At 47.1% G+C, this 26,560-nt stretch overlaps 2 protein-coding genes and 1 long non-coding RNA gene across 8 annotated transcripts in view; 1 reads left to right on the plus strand and 2 right to left on the minus strand.

Moving 5' to 3' along the window:
• Nucleotides 1–1,188, minus strand: part of EIF2A (eukaryotic translation initiation factor 2A) — a 16,649-nt gene extending 15,461 nt beyond the window's left edge. The window contains exon 1 of one of the 3 annotated variants that reach the window (XM_072933676.1): nt 972–1,188. In XM_072933676.1, the coding sequence (XP_072789777.1) occupies nt 972–1,113 (142 nt within the window). In that variant the 5' untranslated portion in view covers nt 1,114–1,188. The remainder of the gene's footprint in view (nt 1–971) is intronic. The other 2 variants (XM_030280362.4, XM_072933678.1) reach the window with 2 other exon arrangements.
• On the plus strand, nt 783–3,256 carry LOC115496387 (uncharacterized). 2 transcript variants are annotated; one of them, XR_012057499.1, is made up of 2 exons: nt 783–1,063; nt 1,282–3,256. It is a non-coding gene; the product is annotated as an uncharacterized lncRNA (long non-coding RNA). The 2 variants fall into 2 exon arrangements; XR_005981421.2 differs by having other exon boundaries at nt 1,749–3,256.
• TSC22D2 (TSC22 domain family member 2) lies at nt 2,712–25,968 on the minus strand. Of its 3 annotated transcripts, none has more exons than XM_030280359.4 (4): nt 23,414–25,964; nt 11,373–11,444; nt 5,088–5,139; nt 2,712–4,334 (listed from the first exon to the last, which is right to left on the minus strand). In XM_030280359.4, exons 1-4 carry the CDS (start codon nt 25,387–25,389, stop codon nt 4,119–4,121), a joined length of 2,316 nt encoding a protein of 771 aa, XP_030136219.3. In that variant the 5' UTR covers nt 25,390–25,964; the 3' UTR covers nt 2,712–4,118. The 3 variants fall into 3 exon arrangements, with proteins under 3 accessions (XP_030136219.3, XP_072789775.1, XP_030136221.3); XM_030280361.4 differs by having other exon boundaries at nt 4,228–4,334; nt 11,336–11,444; nt 23,414–25,968; XM_072933674.1 differs by lacking the exon at nt 11,373–11,444.
• Nucleotides 25,969–26,560: the final 592 nt, after the last annotated feature.

Raw genomic sequence — 26,560 nt, forward strand, 5'->3', positions numbered from 1 at the left:
AGCTTCTCACTTCCAGGTCCTGGCAGCTGACAGCTGTGCGCACAGCCGCGGATGGCCGCGTTCTTCAGGGAGCTGAGCTTGTCAGGTGACGGCATTAACCACCTGCGACACACTTCTATCTCAGTTTTTTTTTTCTTTTCTCCTGTGAAGCTTTCTCAAGGCTGGCTGCAGGAGGGGCACACGGTTTGCTTCCCAAGGCGAGAGGCCCCTGCTGTCCTGCCCGGCCTTTCACAGCTGCTGGAGCTGCACAAAGGGCCGCAGCCACGTCCCCGGCGCTGCGTCCCGCCCCTCTGCACACGCAGCACAGCCGGGCGGCCGCGGCGACAGGAGCCGCGCGTTCTGCGGCAGCCTTGCGGGGAGGGAGCGGCCCCGGCGCCGCGGCGGCAGCCCGGGACGGGGGGCGGCACGGCGCGAGAGCCCGAGCGACGGGAAGCCGGTCCGAGAAAGCGGATCCTGGGCTGCGGAGATGGTCCGGGACCGGGACCGGCAACGAGAACGGGAATGGGAACGGCACCGGCAACGAGAACGGGAATGGGAACGGCGCCGGGCGGGACGGTGCGGGGACAGCTCCGCCCCGCCCCACAGCGCCGCCCCGCGGCCGCCGCCGACCCTGCAGGTCCCGCTGCGCCACTGCCGGACCCGCCCGCCGCAGCGGGGAAGGGTCGGCGGAAGGGAAGGGAAGGGAAGGGAAGGGAAGGGAAGGGAAGGGAAGGGAAGGGAAGGGAAGGGAAGGGAAGGGAAGGGAAGGGAAGGGAAGGGAAGGGAAGGGAAGGGAAGGGAAGGGAAGGGAAGGGAAGGGAAGGGAAGGGAAGGGAAGGGAAGGGAAGGGAAGGGAAGGGAAGGGAAGGGAAGGGAAGGGAAGGGAAGGGAAGGGAAGGGTCTGTGCCGCAGCAGGGGAAAGGTCTCTGCTCCAGGCACGGCCCCACAGCGCCGGTCGCAGCCGGGGAAGGGCCGCTCTGTGCTCACCTCACCTGGCACCTGCTTCGGAGCCGCCTCACTGCTGTGCCAGCTTCCTGCACATGCTCCCCTCTGAGCCAGGGCCGCGGCCTTGAAGCTCTCCTCAGTAAGCATTTCCTCCGCATCATCCACTGTTTCCGTAGCTTTTCCCCGCATCTCCTGTCACGGCCTCTCTGAGACGCCGGGCCTAACTCGGAGCCGCCTCTGCCCAGCCTCACTGCGTTCGGAGCGTTCTGTGGCACCACGATGCAGCCCGTGCCAGCCCGTGCTAAAGCACACGCTGCCCCGAACGCAGCAGCTGAATCCTTTCTCTTTATGCCAAAGCCATGGAGCAATGCCGAAGACGCGTGTCAGAGCAGCCGCATGCGGTCTGGAGAGCCGGCTCCCGCAGGCAGCTCCGCACCGGGCAGAGCCAGCGTGCGGGGCACCGGCCGGGCCGGGCCGGGCCGGGCCGGGCCGGGCCGGGCAGCTCGAGCCGGGCCGGCACAGCAGCCGCCTGCCACCGAGGCTCTCTGCCATCGGCAGCCGCACATCACTGACAGCACGGCGCTCCCACTCTGAGAGCTGCCGGTCCTTTTCCTCGGGCAGCCTCTCCAGAAGAGCCCGCAGCATTCCCAGACCCTTTCTGCCAGCTCACAGGGCTCTCACAAGCCAAGCTGCTGTCCAGAGCGGAATACAGCCTATCTCTAAGAGAAAACTAAACACAAACTCACAAAGCAAACCTGACAGGAGCAGAGCAAAGCAAAGCCTTTTTAACAGGATCAGTTCAATCTTTGTTTCATCTTTTCCAGATTTACTAAATGCTTCTTGCTTTCAGAGAAAGCACCTCTGCAGCCCCCCGGTGTGAAGGATGTCCCTGCCTCACACCTCACACCCAGGGGAACAGGCATTCCGAGGGGAGCAGGGCCGCTCCCTCTGCTCCCAGCACAAAGACAATAACCACCTGAGTCAGGTGCACAAAGTCGTCTCTGTTCTGTTTCACTCAAAAGTGAACTGACAGGTACAGAGTATCCTCTGAGAAATTTTAATCAACTACTCACCTGAGGGACTCTTCCTCCCAGAAATCCCAATTTATCCCTTTTTTCTTACTTTACCAGCATCATCCTCACTGTACAGCTAGAGTGAACCACTGATCACACTGGAGAGGAAACACACATAGCTACTGGAATATTTTGCTTTCTAATCTGTGTGCACCAAAGTCTCCCATCAGTGCTCACAGCACAGGGGTGCAGCAGGCAGAAAGACACCAATCCACACCTAACGGAAAGATCATTTTGGTGCTACTTTAGCAAGAACTTGTTACTGAGCACACAACACAGGGTTTGTTTGAACTGTGCTGACCTGATGCTTACCGGGAAGAGATGCTTCTCGGTTTCCAGGACATGGACACTTCTTTGAGATCCGAAGACACCAAAACTTGCAGTTTCCAATGTTTCCTGTTTTACCTTAGACATGAACCTGAGCAGAGTTAGACCTGCTCAGGGCTCAAGTACTGAAGCAGGCATCCATAGCAGTGACTTGTGACTGGCAGGCTCAGATGTTTATTTAGAGTTATCAGTGCAAACCCAAAGTCCTAAGGCAGCCACTGACAGCATCAGAAGATGTTTCTCCTAGAAGGGAAGAAACCAGTCTGTTACATGAAAAGTGGTAACCCTGGCATTGATCTGTTATTGCCTCACGGACACTTTCTCCATTTTGTTCAGAAAAGAACTACTAAATTTAATTATACTGCAACAACATCTACAGCCACAAAATTCAACAAAACTGGTTTAATTTCAGAAAATGTGTTAAAATATATATATATTTGTACATCAATTTGACACACTGTATTAGTTTACACAAATGATGGTCTTTTTTGAAACTGTATTTATGAAATGTACATTTTTAATTTAAATACTCAGTATACACTTGCATTTAATCTGCATGTTGCATTTATTAAATACATTAAATCTGCAATGTAACAAAACGTTTTCTGCATACGAAATTCAAAACACCATTTTAAATGAACAAAAGATGGCTCACTTCATTTATTTGTTTTAACAACTAGTGCCTAGCACACTAGCTTAGCTCCACCAACACCAGCTGTTCTTTCTCTTTATTGACATTGTTCACAGACTAGTACATATTACACTAAGAGTGCTGGATAAAAACATGAGGTACGGAAGTGGTTCAAAGATTACAGGTCATGCAGATCATGCGAGACAGCAAAGAAAGTTGTGAATGAGAAAACACTAAATAAAAATACATAAAGAATGTGCATTATAAAATAAAAAAGAAACCAAAACAACAAAAAAAAAAACCAACAACCAACTCAATTATACAGCTTTGCTTCTTTGGTTACAAAGTAGGTTGAACAATTTCACAGCTTTTTATTCCCACCCAAAAAACCAAACCAAAAACGAAATGTCAAAAAGCAGAGGGATCATGGCCCCCCTTCTCTCTATTAAAAAGTAGAAACAGAAATGAGCAAAGTTTTCTTCATCAAAATAGCCCATCACTTATTTATTATATCACAAGGACTGGTGACTACCTGTACAGATGCACTATGGTCTTCATACTTACACTCTATACAAAATTTACATTCAAGCTGGATCTTTACTACCGTAAATAAATACCAAAGGTCAATTGCCATTAGTGTTAGAAATATGCCAGGATTCTTTGTTCAATTATTGCCTAGACATTGTATCTATTAACGCAATCCCACCTATCATTTTACCCATACAGACATTTATTAAAAAAAATTCAAAAGTTCTGTGACATTGTTCATGTACATTATGAAAATAGCAGCCCTGTAATAAATAAAACAAATAAATGAAACTAACATAGGCAAATGTTACTTATATGAAAAGAACAGTGGCTCTGAAGAGGAATTGCTGCTCCTTAGCAGACAGCAAGGCTCGAAGCAGCCCAGGAGCAATGGGAACCTCGGAGAGCCACCCAAGCTCTGACAGACCTCCCTCCTGAAGCCCAGGCCAGCCAGCCCGGGCTGCAGGGCTCCTCCGCGGCCGCCGGCGTGCAGGAGGAGCGCGGACACCTCAGCAGCACTGCGGCCGCAGCTCGGGCAGCCCCGGAGGGTGATTGTCTAATACTGAAAAGGCCAAACACACAAGAGAAGCAGGCTGCTCGCTCGGGCCGAGAGCCGGCGGTGGCACAGGACGGGCTCACGCGGAGGAGACGTTGGGCTGCGCGGGCTGCGTGCTGCTGGGGGCGGCCTGCTGGCTCGACAGCTGGGATAACTGATCGTTGTTGGAAAGGGATTTCAACAGTGCATTTTCTCGTTCAAGTAAAGAGTTTCTTTCAACTAATTCTTTTATTTGTTCCTTCAGGACTTCCACTTCTTCTCTCACTGCATACATCAAATGGCTTTTCACTAGATCCTGCGCAAAGAACAAGTGGACACTTACACCATGGCAAAGAACGAGTTTCCTTCACCCCAGCCCCAAAACTTACTGTTACTGCTTTCACTGCAGTAAGCCTGGGGAAAAAAGCGCTCATTGCTAAAAATTTATGAATAAACCAGTCTTCGAGCCCAAACAACCCAGCCCTTACGTGAAGTGGGCCCGATATGAAAAGCTCTGTCTCCAGCACTCCAGTCATTCCAGTTACATGGAAGCCAAGGAGAAGAATGATGCCCCAGCTCCTCAGAAGGAAAGCACGAGCTCTGATGCTGTGACCTGGGGGTATGGGTCTGTGGTACACAGGCCCAGTCACTGAGGTGTGTGAGGACCAAATCAACAAGAAAGTTTTTACATCATCAGAAGCAAAAATTCAGCTGAGCAGTGTGTTAAGGATGGCATACCTGACCCTTCAGAAAAACTAGTAACGAACTTGGCTAGAGTAACAGATGAAATATGCACTCTATTTTCAGCACTTCTTCAAGTTCAATCACCTTGTTCACAGCAATTTGTAAGAAAATTAACTGAAAAACATTTCTGGGACAACAGTAGAAGCAGTAAAGGTTTGTGTTCATTCACAGATGACACAGAAAATCCTTTTTTCAATTGATGCTCTCAGTCTGATCCACCTGGAGAATTATCACAGCCTCACAGAAACACAATACAGCAGGGAACTTAAATTCAGTGATGAACCACATAAATCCTATTAGAAATAACAACTTATATTTTACTTACCATTGCCTGTTCTATTTTGTTGTCAATGGCAACAACACTTGCACCAGACGCACTGTAAATACAAGGAGAAAACTCTGTGAGTGTTATTGGATCACTCAGGTAGATCCCGCAGGACTCCTGGATCATGCTGTCACTGGAAGGCTGAAGCTTTGAGTCACAAATCCAGTATACACTCATAGGGGGGTGTCCCACGTCCCTCCCACCCCTCACCCTACCCAGCTGCCCAGTACAGTTGTGACTCACAAGAAACACCGCTCCTTCAGTTTATACCTTCTCATACTGGGCTTATGACAACCATAAAAATGCATTAGAACAAACACTAAATCAACTGCTTTGATTCCTGGCCTCATTTACCAGTTTCTTCACTGAGGGAAATAAGAATTCATAGGATATTAATTGGATTCTTACCACTAGCATTATGTCTTCCAAACTGTTTTTATAAAGCAATGAATAAAAAAAATCCAGTTTTAATACTTGTCCTCTGCACTCACTTGAGTCCACCTCCCAGGTAAGGAGCTCCTGGCCCAGCACTGCCTCTGCAGCCTGTGGCACAGAGGGCGAGATGCGACCAGAGCCCTGAACCTGCGGCCAATTCCTGACTCCCAGTGCATTCTCCCTGGATCTTGTCTGACAGCTGACAAACACAGCCGTGGGTCACAGCTAGGGCCAGGCTGGTTCCACAGACACACTGGTGCAGGACGTCCACCAGTCCACTGTGAGGATGTTATTTACTGTGCCAACAGGATCCCAGACTGCCTCTCAGAATCCTGTGTGACGGAAATCCAGCCCAATCCAGCCCTTAATAGCCAGGGTCTGTTTCCAAGCCACGCCACAGGCACACAGCTCTGGAGCCAGGATTTCGGCAGCCTGGGGGCATCCTGCTCTTCCACAGGCTCTGGTTTCTCAGTTCAGAGAGGAGCTGTGGCTCTCCCCAGAGCACACGGGGCTGCAGCCCACAGCAGCCAGCTCCCCTCCCTCCACATCAGCCTCCCATCCTGGGGCTCAGGGGTACCATTTTCCACCCAGCCCTGGCCTGACACAGACGGCTTCTGGGCTCTGACAGCAGCCCGAGCAGTGAGAGCTGCTGATAACACTCCCAGCTACGGACACAGCTATCAGCAGAGTGCAGACACGTTTAGGAGAGTTAACACGGGGAAAATGTAAGGGCTGCAGTCATGCTGGAAACTTGCCTCTCTGGAATTGCACAACTCAACAAAATCAAGTGTTAAGAAAAAAAATCACTCAAGGCTTTTTACAAAGAGTGTGGCAATGGCTCAGCAGTACTAGTCACAGATGTGAAACACAGCTCAGCTCCTGAAGAGTGACACCGGTCAGAGAAGTTAATTTTAAGGGCTCCCACAGAACCGTCAGTACTGGAACTGGGCTTTTACAAGCAGAGGACATCAGGTTTGCCAGCTGGGGGAGTAACAGCCTCTATTTCTACTGAACCGATCTTGAAACCAAAACTGCCGAATACCCATTTCAGAAGAAAATTGTTCCAATCTCTGTCTTCTAAGCCTCTTTCAAACCCTATCTGTGGCAAACATCCTCAGAATAAAAGCTATTTATAACTCATGCCAAGGGAAGTATGCCTTTCCATTTTGAATTAACATGCATCAGACTCATCTGACACTGTCAGAAGTGTCTGTGTTCATGAACCACAAAATCCCCAAGACTCCATGTCCTCTCACAGCCCTTCATGGACACCGCTCTACAGGTCAGATGAGGCAGCTCTGAAGAGGTAACAAGAGGACAATTAAAGCAAACAGCACACTTGGCAGTGGGATCTACTACCCCATCTCTGCACCACTATCATACAACTTCTGTCAATACCCGTCTAGTCAAACTTGAGATTGGAACTTTGTTCTTCTGTCCCTGTTTCAGCTACTTTGTAGTGTGATTATCTAAAACAACAAACCCCACTACATGACTCCAAGTAAAGGTATTCAAGCAGTTCCATGGGGAAGACAGGCAGCCTTCCCTCAGCCTCCCAAAGAGCTGTAGCTGTGTGGCGTACTACAGAGGCACCTTTCCTTTCCTGTGTGTGCCTTGTGCTCTGAGCTCCCCTCTGCCTGCTGGGTGGCTGTAGGAGCTGTCCCTCCCTGCAGTGTGACTGCAGCGAGCCAGGGAAACCCTGCTTTACCACACAGCCCACACTTGGCGTGACACCAGCAGTGCTGAAAGCTCCAAGAAGCTTTATACACTACTCTGTCACGTTCTCGCTGCCCACATCCCCAGAGCACTGTGCTAAGACTGAGATGCTGAGCCTGGATTTCAGCCCTGCTCCCTGTACACATCCTGGGACCCCTCCCAACTTCAGCAGGCAGAGGCTGGCACCACACAGACCCCTACTCACCCACCCACCCAAGAGAAGCTCCACACTGACACAGGGTGTCCTAGCTTGCCATCAGGATAAACCAGCTGACTATACTTCATATCACTTTCTAAAAGCAGATGAGCATTAGATGTTATGGTAGCACAATTCCCACATGGTTTTGTTCTTTATTCATCTGACAATGCTCCCAACACCAAGCAGCTCCTGTGGGACATTCATGAGCAGAGCCCTCCAGTGACAGCTGCTCTCATGGGAAACTCCAAACGTGCTGCCAAATCTTAAAATTTTGTGTTACTCTCAAATCTGAAACTCTTGACATCAAATTCCATGTTGCATAAAAATATTTTATCCCATGGCTGCAGAATGACATCTATGAATACAATCTAGTCCTTATGAAAAGGCCAGGAAGAAACCCAAAGTATCTCTTAAACAAGTTTTTTTTGATGACTGAATGGAGAGAGAGTGTGACACATTCGGTGAGTGTACCATCCACTGTAGAGCAAATGCCGCAACTTGCAAATCCTGGGATTAGAAGAGGAAAGACACCATTTAGCTCTTGTGAAAAAAGACCAATTACTGATTGCTCCAAGAGTTACAGAAGTCTGACAATTATTGTCAAAACTGCAAAAAATCCACATTAAGTACCACAGAGCAGATGAAAGGGTGCATTAGGCATGTAATATTTGTTTTTAACAGCAAATCCCCCATCCCACACTGAGCTTCTGCAGCCCACAAAGTATCAAACAGATACACTGAACAGGGCACACTTCTTTTTTGACTTGGACCTCCCAGTTAAGGTCATGTCAATGAAGGCTCTACCAAAAAGATGATATATTGGTACACCAAGTTCACACTGAAGCCCACAAGGTACACAGCAAGATCTACAGTCAGCAAAAACATCAAAGATGCCCCAAGCACAGTGTCATTCCCAGAGATGGATGGTAAACCCAATGTTTTCCTACCTTAAACACCATGTAGACAAAAGCCCATTTTGTCAAAGAAATCCTCATTTTGATGGTTTAAAAAAATCTCAGTGGCTTTTGCTTTACCTATTAAACTGTCTTTATCTCGACTGACACGTTCTCTCACTTTTCCCCTTCTGGGAGCCAGGGGAGCTGAGCGAGTGGCTGCATGGGGCTTAGTGCCAGCAGGATTAAACCAAGACAGACCTTTCTGGCACCCAGCATGGGCTTGGAAGGGTTTGAGGTAAGGACAGATTTGACTGGGATGTTCTAGATGGAATGGATAGCTGTTCCTTCTGTGCAGCTATTGCCTGGAAACTCCTGTGCTTGCCATGGGCTTGCTTGCCTGAGTCTCTTAGAGCCCATTGCTTGCTAGTGGCCACTCTTTGCTCTCACTGCTGCCACACGGCTCTTATCGCTTCACTGCTGAGCCTGGAACACTTGATAACAGCCACTAAGTACCATGTGCCTGGGCTGGCAGGTGCCCAGGGCAGTGCTGCCACACTGGGCAGGCTGGAGCTCCAGCCCTGTGCTCATTTATTCTTTCCCCTCATTGTTTACTCATTTATGAGCCACTGGTTGAGCTGTTCAGTCTATCCAGAGAAAACTTTTCTATTCTTGAAAGAGTTAAGGTCTACTTAATTAGCCTCCATCCCATAGAGAGATTTTATAGTGATAGCATCCCAAGCAATCCAATCACCTAGCCAGCCTGGAAAGAGGATCTGTGTGAGTACTGCAGACTTCCATTATTGTTCTTTGTCAAAGCCATGTGAGAATGTGTGACAACCTGAAGCAGTGAATTTACCGCATCAGGAACTCCCACACACGCTTTATGAGTTAATTTATATTGTGAAGGTTTAATGCTTCACACATAAATGCAATGGAAACATAAATCCTACTACTTTAAATTCAAGACTACCAATAATGTCTGTGCTTTAGGCAGACCCACCAAAAGATGGCATGGCACCTTTATTGTGCAAAGACAACCCAGGCCCAAAAGAGCAATCACCCAAACCCATGTGAATATGCCAAGAAGCCACTATTCCCCTTCTTAAATCACAGCAGTTGAAAAGACCAACACATGAGGCTTGTGCCTTCAGCAACACCTATGCGAGCACTGTGCATGAAAACATCCCTGCTCATGTGTCAATAACAACCAGTATCTCCCTAACACTTACTGGTTTCAGTGTCACCAGCACTCTTTCTGCCACTAGAGCTGACCAAAAGAAGCCCCACACCATGCTCTTGTTATAGCCCCTGCTGCATCCTGCCCACCTCCCACCACCAGCTGCCCTGCCCACTGATGGCCCTGGCACCCCTCCACCAGCTCCTCCTGGAAGTTTATAGCTGACAGCTTCTCAGTTTCACTCATCCAGTGAAGGAAAGCTGCCTAATGTGACCTTAAAATCCAGTAACTGGGGTATAAATGCAAAACCTGCAAAATCCTGTCAAAGACTTTGGAATTTGAATGGATTCTAAGTTTAAAACATGCATCAATCCTGATGAATTGCATTCTGTGTTCTCACAAACGCTTGTTTTTACCACAAAGAGTTCACTGGCAAAGATGCAAGGTTATTTTAAAGGCAATCATTTACATTCTTCTACCTGAATTTAATGTTCTATATTCCACATTTCCAGTGTTTGCTTCGGGCATTGTACATAAATGTCAGATTTGTGAAGCCTCCATCTTAATAATTCATTGTTTGATTTTAGGGTATTTTGAATTAGCGCTCTCATCTTAAAACTTATTTTGAGGCACGAAAATAGAGAAACAGCTAAAGGCTAGACCACTAAGTGACCTTTTGATCTACAAACCAAATGTGTATTCTAAGCCCTGAAGTTTGTTCCAGTGAAATAACAAAGTCCTTGAAACCTAAATACCAACTCTGTTCCATAAATACAGGGAAGTGCCATCATCCAAAGCCTAAAGCAAAAACATAAATTCATGCAACTTACTGCTGAAAAAGGAAGATATGCTTTGAAACTGAGCTTAATGCCAGCACCCCAGCAATACAAAATAATTTTTTAAAAAAGAGCAGAACACTTAGCATTACTTATAATCTTCATCATTGTGCAATATACAAACTGCTGCCAAGCAAACTTTAAAGGATTCAGTTGAGCTGTGCAAGTTGAGAAGCCTTTCAAGTCAAATACAGCCAGGACAGTGACGAAATGGTTATCAATACTTCAACAGCCAAACAAAATTTACATTCTACACAGCCTGTTAAGCAGAAGTTTTGACAAGCCAGAGCAGCACAAGGCATTAAATCACATCATCACCACGACTTTGACTCAATGCTGACAAAAAAAAAAAAATCCCTCAAAATCATTAAAGCACAGGAGAGAAACAGTTTGCAGGTACTGATGAATTAGTAATGCACCTCTTTCAAGTCCTATCCATGCCAGATAAGACTCTGTTGCACTTCACTGCAGTTTCTCACCATGAGTTCAATGCTAACTTTGGAGATTTACTTTGTCCTTGTCACAGTTCACCTATGTTCCCCATCCAGCTTTACTTAAGCACAATGAAAGTAAGCCAGAAAGGTTTTTTTCCTGGTTTAAAGACATAAATATCTTAACTTTGCCAAAATTGTGTTTAAACATAATATTTTCACAACGTGTTTTCTGATACAGGACTCAATGCCAAAAAGTTTCCTCTTGTGGAAAAGGAAACTATAAATATTTTGGCGAAGGTCACCAAGGAGCTGACTAGCATTAAACTCTGAGCTTACACATCATGTATGATACATGCATAATGGAAGGAGGAAGAAAAAAAGTCATGTCATATTTCAGAGTTTAGTTCCATGTTTCAGAACAAACACTTCACTTCCATGACTGCTTTCACCTCTTCAAACTGCAGAAGCCCAATATGGAATTCTGAACACAGGCAGCAGTTGTGTGCAAACAAAAACAATGAGAAACTTGCATAGAGCAAAGCACTTCATGCATACCTCAGCATGTATGCATTCCATACTCAAGCATCCATACCTATCCCAGGTGGTCTTTGACTCGTGTAACTTGTTGAAATGGAACGCTTGGTAGAATGCAGTTGACGGATTCCTATGAGATCCAAGAATCAGACAGAGACATTGAAAATTGGTACGTAATAAAAATACCAACTCTCTTAATTCAACCTGCATTACAAAGCAAATTAGCTGTACAGACAGGTTAAACTAATGCTTGAAAGGCCCTACTGTTTCTATGGGTTTGCATTAAGGACACATGGATCCAAAACAAAATAGTAATTCTCCAGCCAATGGATTTTCAGGCTATATCAGGCTGCTCCTGTACAAAGATGAGACTGTAAGGCCAACAGTGAGACATCTCCTGTCCTGCTGGCAACACTGTATAGTTTAGCTGATCACCACCCTAATGCCAAACATACCTAAACCCAAGAGACACCTTTCCCATTTTTGGTATGCCCCAGACTACCTCTGTACACAGTACCCAGTGTTTCCATCTTACTTAACCCCCTGCTTTATACTCAAAACAGATGATTCCTCCAAGGGGACCTGGAAGTCAGAGCTCAATATGCCACATTTAAACTATGACAGATCAAGTTATAACTGAAAAACAGATCCAGCTAGAAATTAAAAATGGAATGTCAATTACCTTTGTAAGCATCTCTCAGTCACCTTCCCCTTCCCCTTCCCGAGGTGCAACAGGGCAAGGGCTGATGGAGGCCCCTGGCCCTGCACCACCAGAGCACTCTCACAGCCACAAGCCCAGAGCACAGCACACTTGCTGGAACACTGTGGCCACATTCCAGTGCCAGAGCCCCGAGGCAGCCTGACCCTTCAGCCTCAGCCCCACCATGGCAACTACACTGCCAGTGTCATTAGAAAATTTTACTTCTCCAAAGCCTCATCTGAACGTTTGTTGTAAACCAGATACTGGACGAAGCACACAGTTCTCTGCTGGCAGTGGCTGCAGCTGCGTTATACTGGAGCTTAGAAACTCCCTTCCTCAAACTGCTCATCCTCATATGGGCAGAGCCACGCCAGCCCTAGAGACCGAGGCAACAGCCTTGCTGAAAGATCTTCAGAAATGCAAGCATGAGCTCAAAGTCCGTTTAGAATCAGTTTTAAAATGAGAAGTTTGTATCACATTGGAAGCACAGGTATCAATCTCTTCTCTAAGTTTATGGCAGGAGTATTTCTAAAAACAACTGACTTCAAGTTATTTAAACAGAAGTACAATTACTGCATAAGAAAAATCACATAAAATAAAACAAAAACATCACAGAAGCAATACCATAACAAAATACTATCATAAATAATTCGATTCTCATGACAGTTGTATACCAAAAATCTTGGAAGGATAGTGGTACTTGTGTATCAGCAACGATCAGGAAGTTTCTGAGTTTAAAGTGTCTGTCATTCCTTTTCCCACCTTCAGCACTGTACCCTTCCAGAAAAAAAATCCACGTGAGTCTGGAATTCAGCTTAAAACCTGTTACAGAAGTTGCTTGATCAAAACTGATAAACACCATCCTCCTGTGTTGGTAAGATCCACATTTTCCTAAGAAGCACTGCATACAACTCGACAAATAATTACAGGAAGAGCAACACAATAGCTAAAGGACATTTGTGTAATAGGACTTGACATGTGGAGAATAATTGGCATCTGCAGATCAAGAGAGCACTCCTTTGCTGAAAGCAAGGCCCAGGCCCGGGCTCCTCTTTCTAATGCAGCTGTCAGGAGCATGCACAGTCCCTTCCTTGGAATGAGGCTGTAAATAGAAAGTCATTTAACTTCCAAGATAAATTTACTTGTAGCATATAAAGCCGGGTTGCTACTGTTAGGTATAAAAAGTGGTTTATAACCACACAGCATGTATTCCATATAGTCTATTTTTATACTGATACCCTCTATACTTTGTATTTTTGTAATGTTCTTAAGCAAGCATCTGAAAATATACGGAAAAATTTTCCTTATTAGATTCTCATTTGTAACCCCTTCTGTTGAAATTGCTTTTGCATTGCTGCAGACAAGTAAGAGAATCTTTTCTACTCCACAGCTATATATTTTAAAAATAATTAATGGGGATATGTGTACCTAAACAGGAAAAGTAAATCCAAAGAGGCATCATGAATGATGCCTCACATGCAGATCTGAACTAATATGACTGAGTTTCAGACTGCTGAGGCATCTAGTTTAACCATAGGAAACAGTGAAAGGTTAGGGAACGACTAAAATGCCTTTCTGTTTGCAGAAACAACTGAGAAAACAGTTTACAGGAGCAGTAAAACCTAGCCTGCTGCTGCTGTGCCACAGCTGGAGCCCCACAAGTCCTCCTGACACTGCCCTAAGTGAACACAGGGACATCCTGGAGCAGAAAAGCAGACTGCCTATGTCTCCTCCCTGGCAGACTGCCAGGTCTGAGGTCAGGACCCAGTCCCAGTCCCTGGCAGATTGATACAGAGGAACCAAGAGCCACACAGGACTAAAATGTCCCAGAGAAATAGCAACCACCTTCCACAGAAGGTACTCCAGAACTTCTCTTCCTCCATCTCTGGTGAGAGAGACCAGGTATCCCCAAGGGTACACGGGCTGAATTTCATTCCCAGCTTAGTACACTTAAACATTCGAAATGTATCTCAAGTGGCCAAAAATGCCTCTATGTCTCTCTAAACAAGTCCTACAACACATACTGCATTTATGTCCTTTAAAAGCTCATGAATGCAAATATTCACAACTCACTCCCTGCTCTTGTTTTTAAGAACAGTTTTCATGCAGCAGAAAATCTGATCCAAATTTAAACAAGGAGAACTTACTCAGTTCTCTGAATGCCCAGGACATGAAGCTGTCCCTTTAAAAGGGAAGCCTAGACCTTGTCACAGGTGGAAGTGTGTCCCCCCACTGCCATTCATCAGGACAATACACCAAATACAAACTTCATCCTTGAAGGCTCTGTTTGCTAGAAACCATGCCTGCAAAAGCTGTCAAATCATCAAGTATAGAGATAAATGCCTTTTGGTTCAAGTAATGATACTGGCTTTGGACTGGGTATCAGCCCGACACACAGGGACTGCTGCACAGATGCCTTTTTACCAGCTACTTCCTTTGAAATAAATAGTAATATCATTGTTCATGAACACATTTCAATCTTCAAGCTACTGACCAACCTCAGCAATTGAGGGCAACAACAAGAACACATGTAAAATAGCACTTTTTTCCCAAAATAAAAAATTAATACCACCTCAGACAAATCTCTCTCAACTCCACTGAGTTATTTTCTTTAGGTTTGAGAACAGAAATGATGCCAAACACCCAAAAGGCCTAACCACCTATCTTTGAAGAACATGAGAACAGGTCAGACAATCCATGCTCTAAGGAAATCCAAAGAAGAACAGACACACATATTCACTACCCAGACGGCAGCAAGCACACATGGGTTACCTTTACAGACGCTCACTTCAGCCATAATTCCTTCTGAGAACCATTAACAGGCATCAGATAGAAAGCCACAGGAGATGTGGCCATGTCATAAAATGAGTTGAGCTTTTAATGCCACCTTGCATGACACTTTTGTTGGCAACAGCTCGGCTCATAAAAAGCGAGCCCACCATTGGCAACTACTCTGTGCATGTGGCTCTCCAAGGGATCAGTGCAAGGATCATTCCTCAGGGCTCTCCCAAGGCCTCCTCCAAGGGTGTCATGGGATACTTTAATCCATTACTTGGGCAGTGCAGTACAGACTATCTCTATACCTGCAGAAGATCTGCAAGTACTCTGGAAAGCAGGAATAGAATTCAGGAAAATCCTGCCCAATTGGAGCAATGGTCTGAAATAAAAAGGGTGCAATTCAATAAGGGTAAGGGGGAACCAGTAAGCTCTGGTATCAATAATCAGCTGCACAAGTACAAAACATGAGTAGCTGACTGCAATTCCACTGAAAAAAATCTAAACAGAATTTTAAAAATACAAGTCTGGCAAGGGTATCAAACCTCTACACAAGACATAGAGAGAGTAACTGAAGTGTTGCTTTATTCATGCCTGAGTCCTTAGCTTACTTTCATGGTTTGGACACTAGCTCTCCAAAAGGATTTATGTCTACCTATTCTCATAACCTTGATCCTAGAAGTAAGGTCATTAATCATGCAGTAGGATGGGGAAGTCAATAGCAATCTTCCAGTTCCCATCCTGTGCACAGGATATAGGAGTTAGGCATTTTGTCCCAAAAAAGTGTTCTTCGGTTATATTTATCAAAGGAAGCACAATAGTGGAACTTTGTGCATCTGTGTTACTGCTCCAGAGCCAGAACTGAACCAAGCACTTGGACGAAGAAGTGATTCAAAGATACCTTGAAGAGGGAATTAGCAAACAAACATAGTCAGCCTTTTCTATCAGAAAATTACTACTGAATTACTACTACATCAGAATTACTACTGAATAGGTAAGAGACCCAATAGTAAGGTAAGTATGCAGTCTGAGCTCAAGAGAACCGTCACCATACATGGATGTGTTTGTGCACTAAAGGACAACAAATTTATCCCCCTTTAGTGCCTAAGTTTATAAAAGACTGGATGTACTTTTAGCCAGAAGTATTTCAAACCCAAGGTAGTTTTCAGTTCTGTGTCTCAGTGCTCCCCCCTAAAAGCCTGTTTACTGGGGTACTGACTATGACCTGCAATGAGCACTGATTACAGCTGCTCTCAAAACTACAGCACTTGGCAGGGTTCATCTGAGATCTGGATGAGAGATTTGATGATCACTTGATCACAGTTTATCAAGAAACTCGCAGCATAGTTTATGGCATTTTGAGATATTTACACTAGTAACAGAATTCCTTCTCTATTCTTTTTTTTTTTAAAAGATGTTTCACTTTATTTTTAGCACCTTCTATTTAAAGCAGCTGCAACTCTGAATTAGCTTCCTTTCATAAGACTCAATCTCCAGAACAGTAACTGGAGCACAAAGCTTTGCAGGAGAAAACTGACAGGGACTAAATGTGGGGGAGTCAATGCAAAATTAAGGAAAATAACATCTCAAGCTCTGAAGTGATGTGTTTAATTGTATATTCTGTTCACGCAGTTCCTTAAAGCCATTATATTTGCTATATACACCCTAGAAGACCAGCAAGAATTCAAAGCTTTAACACTCAGTTTCAGGCACGTTTTAGCAAGAGAGAGGAAAGGCAAGCTCATGACAGCTTTTGGGACAGTGGCTCTCAAACACCACAATGGATTAAAAGGGGTTTCATAGGTACTACAAAACAAATATACTGTAACAGCATAGAGAAAGCACACTGCAGGGAACTGATCTTCACTGGATAAACCAAAAGCAGTAGCCCATACTTTTTCACCTTGCTCTCAAAAGATTTTGGCAAATAACTTCCTGCAGTGACCAGAAGTCTCTAAGGAGAAGGAAATGCAGACAACTGACTCAAATACACAGAGTATGAAGTCTGGCAGAGGCGTGTCACTGATCACTTGCCTGCTCTGTTGAAACACTGGCATCAACCTTCCCCTGCTCTGGGTGGGCTTGAGTATTTACCCTAAATACCAACAGCTCCTGTTTTTTTGACAACAAAATATTTCAGTATCTGTTGGGGGGAAAAATGAGTGACAAAACAGCTTTAAGCAGACTCAGACAAATCCCACCTGTCCTACTAATGTGATAATGGTCAGGAATGCATGTATGAGCAAATGTTTCAAATTACACACTTGGCTTTAAAAAAGGATATTAGCTCCTAGGCCATGTATGGCATGGTTTTTTACACAGTATATTATAAATCTGTCTGCCTTCTCACACAATTTACAAAGTCTCAACAGTTTCAGGCCAGCCTGTGCTGTCTGTTAGTGCCCATCACTTGGTTTACAGATAAAGTATTTTTAAAAATGCATTTGTTGGGTCGGTCAAGGTAATTGCAGGCCTTGCACCCACCGAAGAGTGTTCTACATAGGAGACATTCCCAGGTGCTCTCATCCCCACCCCTACAAAAACAGGGGTAACTCGATGAAGAAGCAAGCAGGGCTTTTTAACCCTCATTTCTGACCACCCCATCCTATACTGGATATTTAATCTGCTTGACATGGATGCAAAAGCTTCACTGAAAGCAGTATCTCATCTCCTATCCAATCTACACTCCTCCCTGCAAGCTCACACGTCTGGCACACTCCTCCCCTCCCAGACAAACCTTCAGGACTCTGCCCTCCCTGCAGAGGGGGTGAATGCTCTCCTGGGCTGCACAGGGCAAAGTCCAGCAGCTGGAGGGAGGCAATCCTTCGCCTCAGCACTGCTGGGCCACACCTGCAGGGCTGTGTCAAGATCCCCACTCCAGTTTAGCACCTTTAGTGTGTACCAGACAAACCCGGCAGCTGTCAGTGCGACTGACAGCTGACACCTCTCCAGGGCACTAATTCATGTTTCTACCTTCTCTCTGCACGGACAAAAGCACTCAAGCAGGCTGTCACAATCCAAATGCGTCCTTCGTAGCTTCAAAGGGAGAACAGATAGACACACTCTTGGACTAATTTTGCTTTGCTTGACAAAGAAAATTAAGACAAGCATATAGCTGTCCTTCATATGGCCAAGTAATTCACCTGCCCTGCCTGAATGAAAATAGACTATCCCATAAGGCAAAGATTTCCTGGCACTTAATACACACTCATATTTATGAAGTGTGAAGTTTAAAGTACAACCTTACTCTGCACTTCAAGTGACCTCTTATGTCTGGAGAATCTTCTCAAAAGACAGTGGCTTTAGCAGTTACTATAAATACTTCTATCTTTATACTTTGTCAAATATAGGAATAAAAGCAGACACCTGTGCCTGACAATCTAGATTTACTGAACAGAACCATCCAGAGGTACTTTAGCAGGAGTCATCTCACAGAAGTTTCTTAAGGAACCACTGCTGACACAAAAAGCACAAACAAGCTTTGCGCTTCTCCTTCGTAACAGAAACTGCTGTCAGTTTTTAAGCAGGAAAGAATTAAAATACAGCCTCAATGTGCAACAGTATCCAGTACAGTAACAGGGAGCAACTCCTCTTTACCATACTGTCACCTGAAGTCATAAAAATTATCAGCAGCTCCTGTAAAAATGCAGCCTCGGAGAACTTTTGGGCCTTCTGAGAGCAGTCCTGCCTTTTCAAAACATCCAAATACTTCAATATTCAGCTTTTAACAAGAAGTTTAAAATAGCTTCCATAAAACATATGCTGTTATTTCTGTCATACAGACAGCACTCAGAAATCAGCTATGGAACATCTTCTATAGGAGATGAGGAAAAAAATAACCCCCAGCAGCTGAGCAGAACGCTCAGGAGTCTGAGGTACAGGGAACCTCTCCTGTCAGGGCTGGTCACTACAGTCTTTGAAACAATCTGAACAGTATCACTGTGAATTTCTTTTAACTACTTTCCCCATTTCCTCTTTTTAATAAGTCTCTCATCTGAAACACTTGCACCTCATTAATTTTAAGAATATATTGACTCCACCTTAACAAAGGCATTTGAATGTTTAAACTGGGAAGCAGTACTGTCAAACAAGTAACCAGTTTTGTTTAGCTATCTTGCACCACTCCAAAATTGACTGCACAGCACAATAGGCTTTCTACCACGCAGAAACCCATGCAGTGCTGCATTTACCTTTGGTAATTTTTGTTATAGAAAGTACAGCAAGCAGTGAACACAAGCAACTGCAGTTTCTTTGCATTAACCACCGTTTCTGCCACGAGCTGGAGAGGCCACCCCAGAAGTCCCTGCTCAGTTTTCGAACCGTCCGTCAAACTGAAGGCTCTCCAGGCTCTGGAGCGTGTCGTCCAGGCTTCATTCCCACCTGCTTCCACACACATTCAAACGCAGGCCTTCAGCAGGAGAGCTGAGAACACGTCTGCAGCTGTAGGAGAGCTCAAACATCTACAAAGTTTATGGGCAAGGTGAAGAAAGGGATAAGACTGAGAACTAATGCAATTCAAGTATCATGTACTGGAAGGTACTTGCAAGAAAACTTACTTTTTTCTTTAGGAGCACAATAAAATATTCATCTAGGGCAACACTTAGGTGACCCCATGCCCAGTTTTGTCCTCATATGATGAACATGGTCTCAACAGCACAGCTCTCCCAGCAGTTAGTGCTCCATACAAATACATGCTTTAGCTGAGCCTGCAGCCACGCCGCAGAGAGCCCTGCACAATCGGGTTCTTAACAGCTCAGCTGCCATAGCTGACAGCTCACAATTGCAGCCATTCATTAGTGTTTCTGGAATACAGCCGGAACAGTTCAAGCCGGTCAGTTATCTCTGGAAAATGATCTGTACTCTGCTCCTTTTCCAACAGTCCTAGTAATATTTTGCCCCAAAAGTCTGCCAAGCATGTAGGAGGTTTGAACAAGCTTTCTCAGTAACATTCTTTCAACAGAAGCCACATATTTCTTTTCCCCCAAGAGCCAAAATAAAGTTATTAAGCCAGATGAAATATTCTGCTTGTCAATTACAAATTTGTGTATACATGGGCATAAGGGCAAGCAGAGAACCTGACACACACTGATACCAAAATCCTCTCAGGTGCTTTAACTGCCCTCCCCTCAAAATAATTAGTACTAGTGCTGAAGTCCAACAAAAGAAGAGTCAGAGCAATTTTGAGATCTAGTTCTAATGTTTTTACACAATTAGTATTTTTCAGGCTCCCTGTCTGAAGCAGCAATAACCACATCTGTCTCAGTACCAGTCCTAGTTCCTCCATCCTTTAATACTGCTACAGCTTATTTTATTTGCAGCCACATCTAAAGAGGAAAATGTGTTATGCTGTAAATATTTCATAACTTTCACACAACAATTTTTTTCTTTTTAAGAACTCAGCAATTTGGACTCACCAACTGAAATATTGGTTTTGCTTTTCAAGGAAGGTGTGACACACCAAAGACTTTATCCCTTTCATTCTTTTGGACTACCTATCTACCCTTTCTTCCCCCCCAGACAAGATTTTCCAATTAATTGATTCTTCACTATTCATCAGGTCAATGCAAGAAACCACAGGTTTTTATAGACTACTGTCAAAGTGTACTGGGCTATGGGAACAGGAAATTAAAAGTCTTTGGGCAATGGCTTGGAAGAAAGCAATCTATAAACATAGTTCTCTTTATATATCAGGGTAGATCACCTCCACCCCTAATAACCTTAGATGCTGTTTGATTTAAAACAGCAGACTAAGATAGGAGTAATAAAAAAAAATTCAGAAATACATGAACTGACTTTTTGCATCATGCTTACTGTATTACCTACATGCTGCTTTCAAAGAATTTCCACCTTAACTATTTTACCTTTAAAACAATTCCTCTTCATATTCAGAATGGTGACTTTCCAGGTAAATCCAGGGTATTGAGAGCTATACACGACTCTTTGATGAGTCACTGTTTTAGAAGATGACTATAGGAGAATAATCTACACAAGTCTGTAAAGCTTCAAGTATGTGCAAATACTGAAGTATAACTGAAGGTGCCAGAAGAACAGTAGATACCTGCCTCCGCACTGAGCCCCCTTTCTGGGACAGTTACACACTAATAGCATGAAAGACAAAGAGAAAAATGCTTTCCACAGATTTATAGTTTCTATGACCACCAAGTAACCTCTCTGAACTGACCTGTGCACTAACTTCCTGGACCTGCCAGCACAAACCATGACTCATGACGTATCAGCTCCCTTTATGTTTTAACAGCTTTATCAGTGTCAACCCCCAGCCTATTAATGACACTTGAAGGTCTTCATTAACTATTTCGCCACCGATTCCAATAGATAGGACATCTGGGCAAAGCCCATGGGAGTGGCAGGGCAATTTAAATGGCTGGAAAGAGGAAAAAAGCAAGAGCAGAACAGCAGACAAGCAGGAGACAGTTTTACAATAAAGCCTTCTCAGAGAGTAAAGCAAATTAAAACCAAGAGGTAAAAGAGCTTTAACAAGCTGCTAGGTTTTCATTCTCACCTTTCTCTGTCTGAAGCCAGTGGAAGTCAGGCTACTGTTTGAGGGGAGCAAAGAATAAACTTTGATCTACTGTCTCTGTATCTATCTCCTACGTTATCTGTGAGGTCTAGGTCCGATTAAGGTGAGCTTTCATGGCTTAGCAGAATCACCTTCCCAGCTGGGAAAGACTCTCACACCACACGTGAGCTCTGGCTTTCTGACAAGGCAGCACACAGCACAGTTTTATCACGCAGTGCAGAAGCTGACAAACGACACATAGGCACTCCTTCACTGATAACCACACATTCGTTTCTCTACTGAACATCACAGCATGGCATACCAAACAGAGCACACTGCATTCAGAGCCCAGTTCCATTTCTTACTCGTAGTTCTCATGGCAAAGTGACTGAAAGAGTCTCTTTAGACATGAACATGTAAGGCACCACTGCAAGGTGGCAAGTTCAAGGACTAAACTAGAAAATTAACTTTAAAAATCAGTGTTCTGGTGAGAGCACCAAGAACTGACCCACTGGAGTGCCACACAAAGTTAGATGCCCCTAATTTGAATAAGCAGGATAAGTTTTCCTCTATCTTTACATAAAAGTTATTAACTTGTCACAGATAATAATGTTCATTACCACAATTTATATTAAGTATTAGAAGCTATGGAAAACAAATGCAAAATGCATTTCGTTCTTTTTGATTCCTGAATCAACAGAATGATTAAACACCAGACAAATCATCTTCTCAAAAAACACTGAGCTATGAAAAGAACCCACCAGCTTGAAATCAAACCTTATTTACACAAGTCAGTTTGTCACCCAGATTAGCAATCCTCTTAAGGTAGGCAAACTGCGAGTAAATTTTAAACTTTCAGTCAGTCCTTTACCACTTGAATCAAAACCAGCACAGGTTCCCAAACCATGGCTTTTCCTTGCAGAAAAGCACAGCAGTTACTTTCTCAGACACAGTGTCAGCCAAAGCACCAGCGAGCACAGGCCTGCATTAAACCTGCAGCCTGAACTCTCCAAACATCCACTTCGAGGTGCTCTCCCCATCCACTGCACCCCAGCTCCACTGAAACATGCTCAAAGCAACACTGACTGTATTATCTTCATGTCTGGTGCTGTCTCAAAGTGAGGGAAGACTTACAGAGAAATTCACCACAAGACCGGCTCATAATGGCCTAATGCCTGTTTTTAAAAACAAATAATACATATGTATTGCCTTCCTCCAAACTGCAGCAATTCTGACAGTAAATGTTGGGACTTAAATTCAGTGCTCAAACACTGCTTGATTCTTCTTTCCCTCAAAGAACTCAATCAAGTGGTTTGGCCTTCAGAGCAGTCTGACACTTCCATGGGAACAGCAGGCACACACCCACTCCCTCTCTCAGGCCCTCTTAGGAGACTGCCCACACCACACCCCTCTGTCACAAGTCATAGTTCCAAATTACTTTCCAATTAAAAAACCCCTCACTCTAAGGTTGTACTGCCCACCATGTCCTCATCTTTGCCAAAGTAGTGTCTGTTTTCTCAATACAATGGACCACTTTCTGCAGAGCCTTCCCTGCACACGGACTTGCACACAAATCCACAGCCAAGTGCAAGTACTTTCCTTACTGACACTATAAACTGGTAACTGCATAGCAGGGTAAAAATCAAGAATCTGGGTTAAAAGCCCTGAGATAGCACCACACAGATTTAACACTGCAAGACAGTGTCATTTTAACCCAGCTGTCACTGAACTGCTTTATAATGCATTCAGAAAAAAGGAGAGAACAGCCCTCCTCACACCTCGAGCCACTAGCAACAGAAAGACAGCTTCCAGTCTTCTGTTTTTTAAGAGGTAACATTCGTGCATTAACAGCCTTAAGGATACTTTGTACCCCTTTTTGTGAGAAAAGTAACTGCACTCATACCCTGCGAAAAACAAGTACAATTCCCTACCGGCCTAAATACTTTGCTATGGTTTGCACTCTTAAAATAAAAACACAGTCCAGGTGAACCTCAGCATGACTTTCTGAAAATACAAATTTACAAGAAACACTTGGCAATAACTTGAAAGTTGACTTTTTCCCCCCTAAAAAAACCAGGGTTTTTTTATGGCATAAAATAATTCATACCTGTCTTCATCACCATCAACAGGAATGGATATGCCAAAAACAGAGCTGGCAAGACTGTTCATTGGAGTACTTGCAGGTAACTGAAGAGGATTTGCTAGAGTGTCTGGAATGGGAGGCTTCACAAGAGGTTTATTTTCAGCTATAAGAGAAAGTGGTGGCTGAGGTAGGGGTTCTGATTTTCTTCTAGTATCATCAATCTGGCCTGCTAAGGACTGGGCCTGGGTCTGGAACTGTCCGAGGCTTGCCTGAGGCAGACTGGCGGGCGCGCTGGGCGCACCTTGCATCATCGAGTGTCCGACGTGCTGGGACTGGACCACGCCACTGCTTCTGCTGACAGGAGGGTGGCTCGTCAGCTGGGACTGCACCAGCGTAACGGGGACGTTTGGCATCGTAGCAGAAGCGGTGGTGGACGCACTAGGCACACTTGTACCGGGCACAATCGCAGGCACGCTCTGAACTCCAGGGACCACAGCATGGGGAGCACCGGGCATTCCCGACACTTGACCGCTTCCCCCCATTGGATGCTGAGTCACAGATTTCTGTTGCACAACCCCCGTGTGCCCGAGGCCTGGCTGCACCACGCCTCCCGGCTGCGGGAGGGCAGGCTGACTCGCTTGTGCCTGGCTCTGCAACAAGCCCGATCCCTGTCCGACCGCTTCGCTGGGCTGCGCCGACACCCCCATCACTGGCGCTCCCACAGGTGAGGGGTTCTGGCCCGTCACCTGCCCCACGGGAAGGCTGGAGGCCACAGTACTTGGAGCAGAGCTTGTAGTAGCCTGCTGAATAGCTCCTTGAGACTGCATAATTGTCATGTGCTGCATGTATTCAGCCTGCCCAGGAGGCTGTGTCGGCAGTAGATGCACTGGTGGAATCTGGGACTGAGAATAAGCAAATTGTTGAGGCTGAGTCACTGGTATGTTTGCCTGCTGCACCTGCTGCTGGGCCACAGGAATGCTTGGCTGTCCTACTGTCACATTTGGAGGTGCCATGCCTTTCCCGTTGGGTCCAGCCTGTGAAACACCCTGTGGATTTACCTGTGGCTGTGGTTGCTGCGGCACTATCATTTGCTGACTTGCTCCCGAAGCCCCAGAAAACACAGGCTGAGCAGCACTCTGAGGTACGGCCCCACCTACGGGCTGTTGCGGCTGCTGCTGTTGCCCAATGGCAAAATTAGGTTGCTGTAGAGAGGACTGGTTCATTTTCTCTGTCTGAAGCAGCTGTGACACAGCAGCCAAGGAGCTGTCAGCTATAGAATCGGGACCGTGGGCTGACGCTGGCACGGCCGAGATCACAACAGAACCTCCCGTGGCACCGAGGCCGCTGTCCCTCTCTTGAGCAGCCTGTTCGAAGGTGCTGCTGTGCCTAATGCAATCTCCAGTCCTGCCCAGAACACCACCACCATCTGTGTCCCGGTCATAATACTCCATACACGTCCATCGGCCTCGCCTGTAGGGCTCCCCAGTACCGTGGTCCAGCTTGATCACCCTGAAGCGTGAGCTGCACGCAGCAGCCGCTGTCTGAGACATGGCCCCGGGGGCAGTGGGTGCAGTAGGCCCTGTGGAGGATGGGGCAGCCTGAGCACTGCTGCCTCCCCCCACAGCAGTGCCAGGGGCAGCAGCTGGCAGGGGCACAGCCGAACTTTTGGGCACAGCCCCCCCGTTGGGGCCTGCAGCCACCCCAGCAGCAGCCACAGCCAGCTGCCCGTCCAAAAGGAGATTGGGAGAGACGCTGCTGGGAGTTTCGGCCTCGCCCACGTTGTTGAGAGTCTCTTCGGAGGAGCTCCGCTCGCAGACGTCCTCAGGGCCGTAGTCGGTGGCTCGGGAAACATCAAAGATTTCGGAAGACACGTCCTCAGTGCGAGACTCATCCGGGTCATCCAGGCTCTCAGTGTCCTCGGTGATGCTGCTGGCCACCTGCGCCGTGGTCACGCTGGTGATCTGGAAGCAGCTCTTCTTCTTGGCCGGCATCTTGGACATGTTTCCTCCGCAGGAAGGGGCTCGGCCGGCCGTGGCGAGGCGAGCGGGGTGCCGGGGAGGGCTGTCACGGCGTGCCGGCCGGGCCCCCCGCGCTACCGTACATCCTCCGGCGGCTTCCTGCAGCGGGCGGGGGGCGGCGGGGCTCCTCCTCTTCCTCCCTCTCCGCAGCCCTCTTCCCGCGGCCGGGCCTCCCTCTGCTCCCTGCCGCCGCTGCGAGCGCCCCGCAGCAGCGGGCCCGCGGCCCGCCCCGCGCGAGGGGCCCCGCGCTGGCCGGGCGAGGGCCGGGCGGCCCCGTGTCCCCCCCCGCTGGCTCCGCGCTCTACCTGGAGACCAGCGCCAGGCGCATCCTGCTCGCAACCGGCCGGCGGGCTCGCCCCACGGGCAAAGCCCCGCCGCGGGCGGGGTGCCGGCGCCGCGGCGGCCCGGGGAGCGGCGCTGAGCGGCCGCGGGCTGGCGGGCGGGCGGAGCCGCTACGCTGCGCCGGCCCCGGAGCTGCCGGAGCGCGGTAGGGCCGCGGCTCCTCTCGCCCAAGATGGGGCTCAACTTGTGCGCTGCACCCTGGGAGCGACGTGCCACGCCCCCCGCGGCTGACGTCACGGCCCGGCGCAAAGCGGCGCGGCGCGGCGCGGGGGTGGCGGGGGAGCGCGGCCTTCGGGGGACGGTTGGGATATGGCGGCGCGCGCCGAGTTCCCCCCTCCCCCCGGGGGTTGGTCGCGCCCGGCCGCGCGCAGCCCCGGCCGGCGGCGGGTGCGCGGCGGCGCAGCGAGCGCGAGAGAGCGCCCTCCTCGGGCGGGGCCGGGCAGCGCCCGCTCGGCCGGACCGGCCGGGGCCCGAGCCGCGGCGGACGGACCGCCGGGACCGAGCTGCGCCCCGCGCCCGCCCCGCCACCCGCCCGCAGCACCGCTGCACGGCCAGGCCTTCCCGGGACACCTCCGGGCATGGGCACTCCCACCCTCCCTGCGCAGCTCCAATCCCTGACCGCTCTTTCCGTGGGCAAGTACCTGCTGGTTCCACCCTGAGCCTGCCCTGGCCCAGCCTGAGGCCGTTCCCTCTCCTCCTGTCCCTGTTCCCTGGAGCACAGCCCGACCCCCCGGCTGTCCCCTCCTGGCAGGAGCTGTGCAGAGCCACAAGGTCCCCCCTGAGCCTCCTTTTCTCCAGGCTGAGCCCCTTC

This window comes from Taeniopygia guttata, chromosome 9, assembly GCF_048771995.1.
Source record: "Taeniopygia guttata chromosome 9, bTaeGut7.mat, whole genome shotgun sequence".
NCBI classification, from domain to species: Eukaryota; Metazoa; Chordata; class Aves; order Passeriformes; family Estrildidae; genus Taeniopygia; species Taeniopygia guttata.

Coding starts and splice junctions, on each gene's coding strand:
- TSC22D2 (XM_030280359.4), bottom strand. CDS start 25,389: ATGTCCAAGATGCCGGCCAAGAAGAAGAGCTGCTTCCAGATCACCAGC. Junction 11,445..23,413: donor GTTGATGGTGATGAAGACAG/GTATGAATTATT, acceptor TGGATCTCATAG/GAATCCGTCAACTGCATTCT. Junction 5,140..11,372: donor TCAAAGACCACCTGGGATAG/GTATGGATGCTT, acceptor TTGTATTTACAG/TGCGTCTGGTGCAAGTGTTG.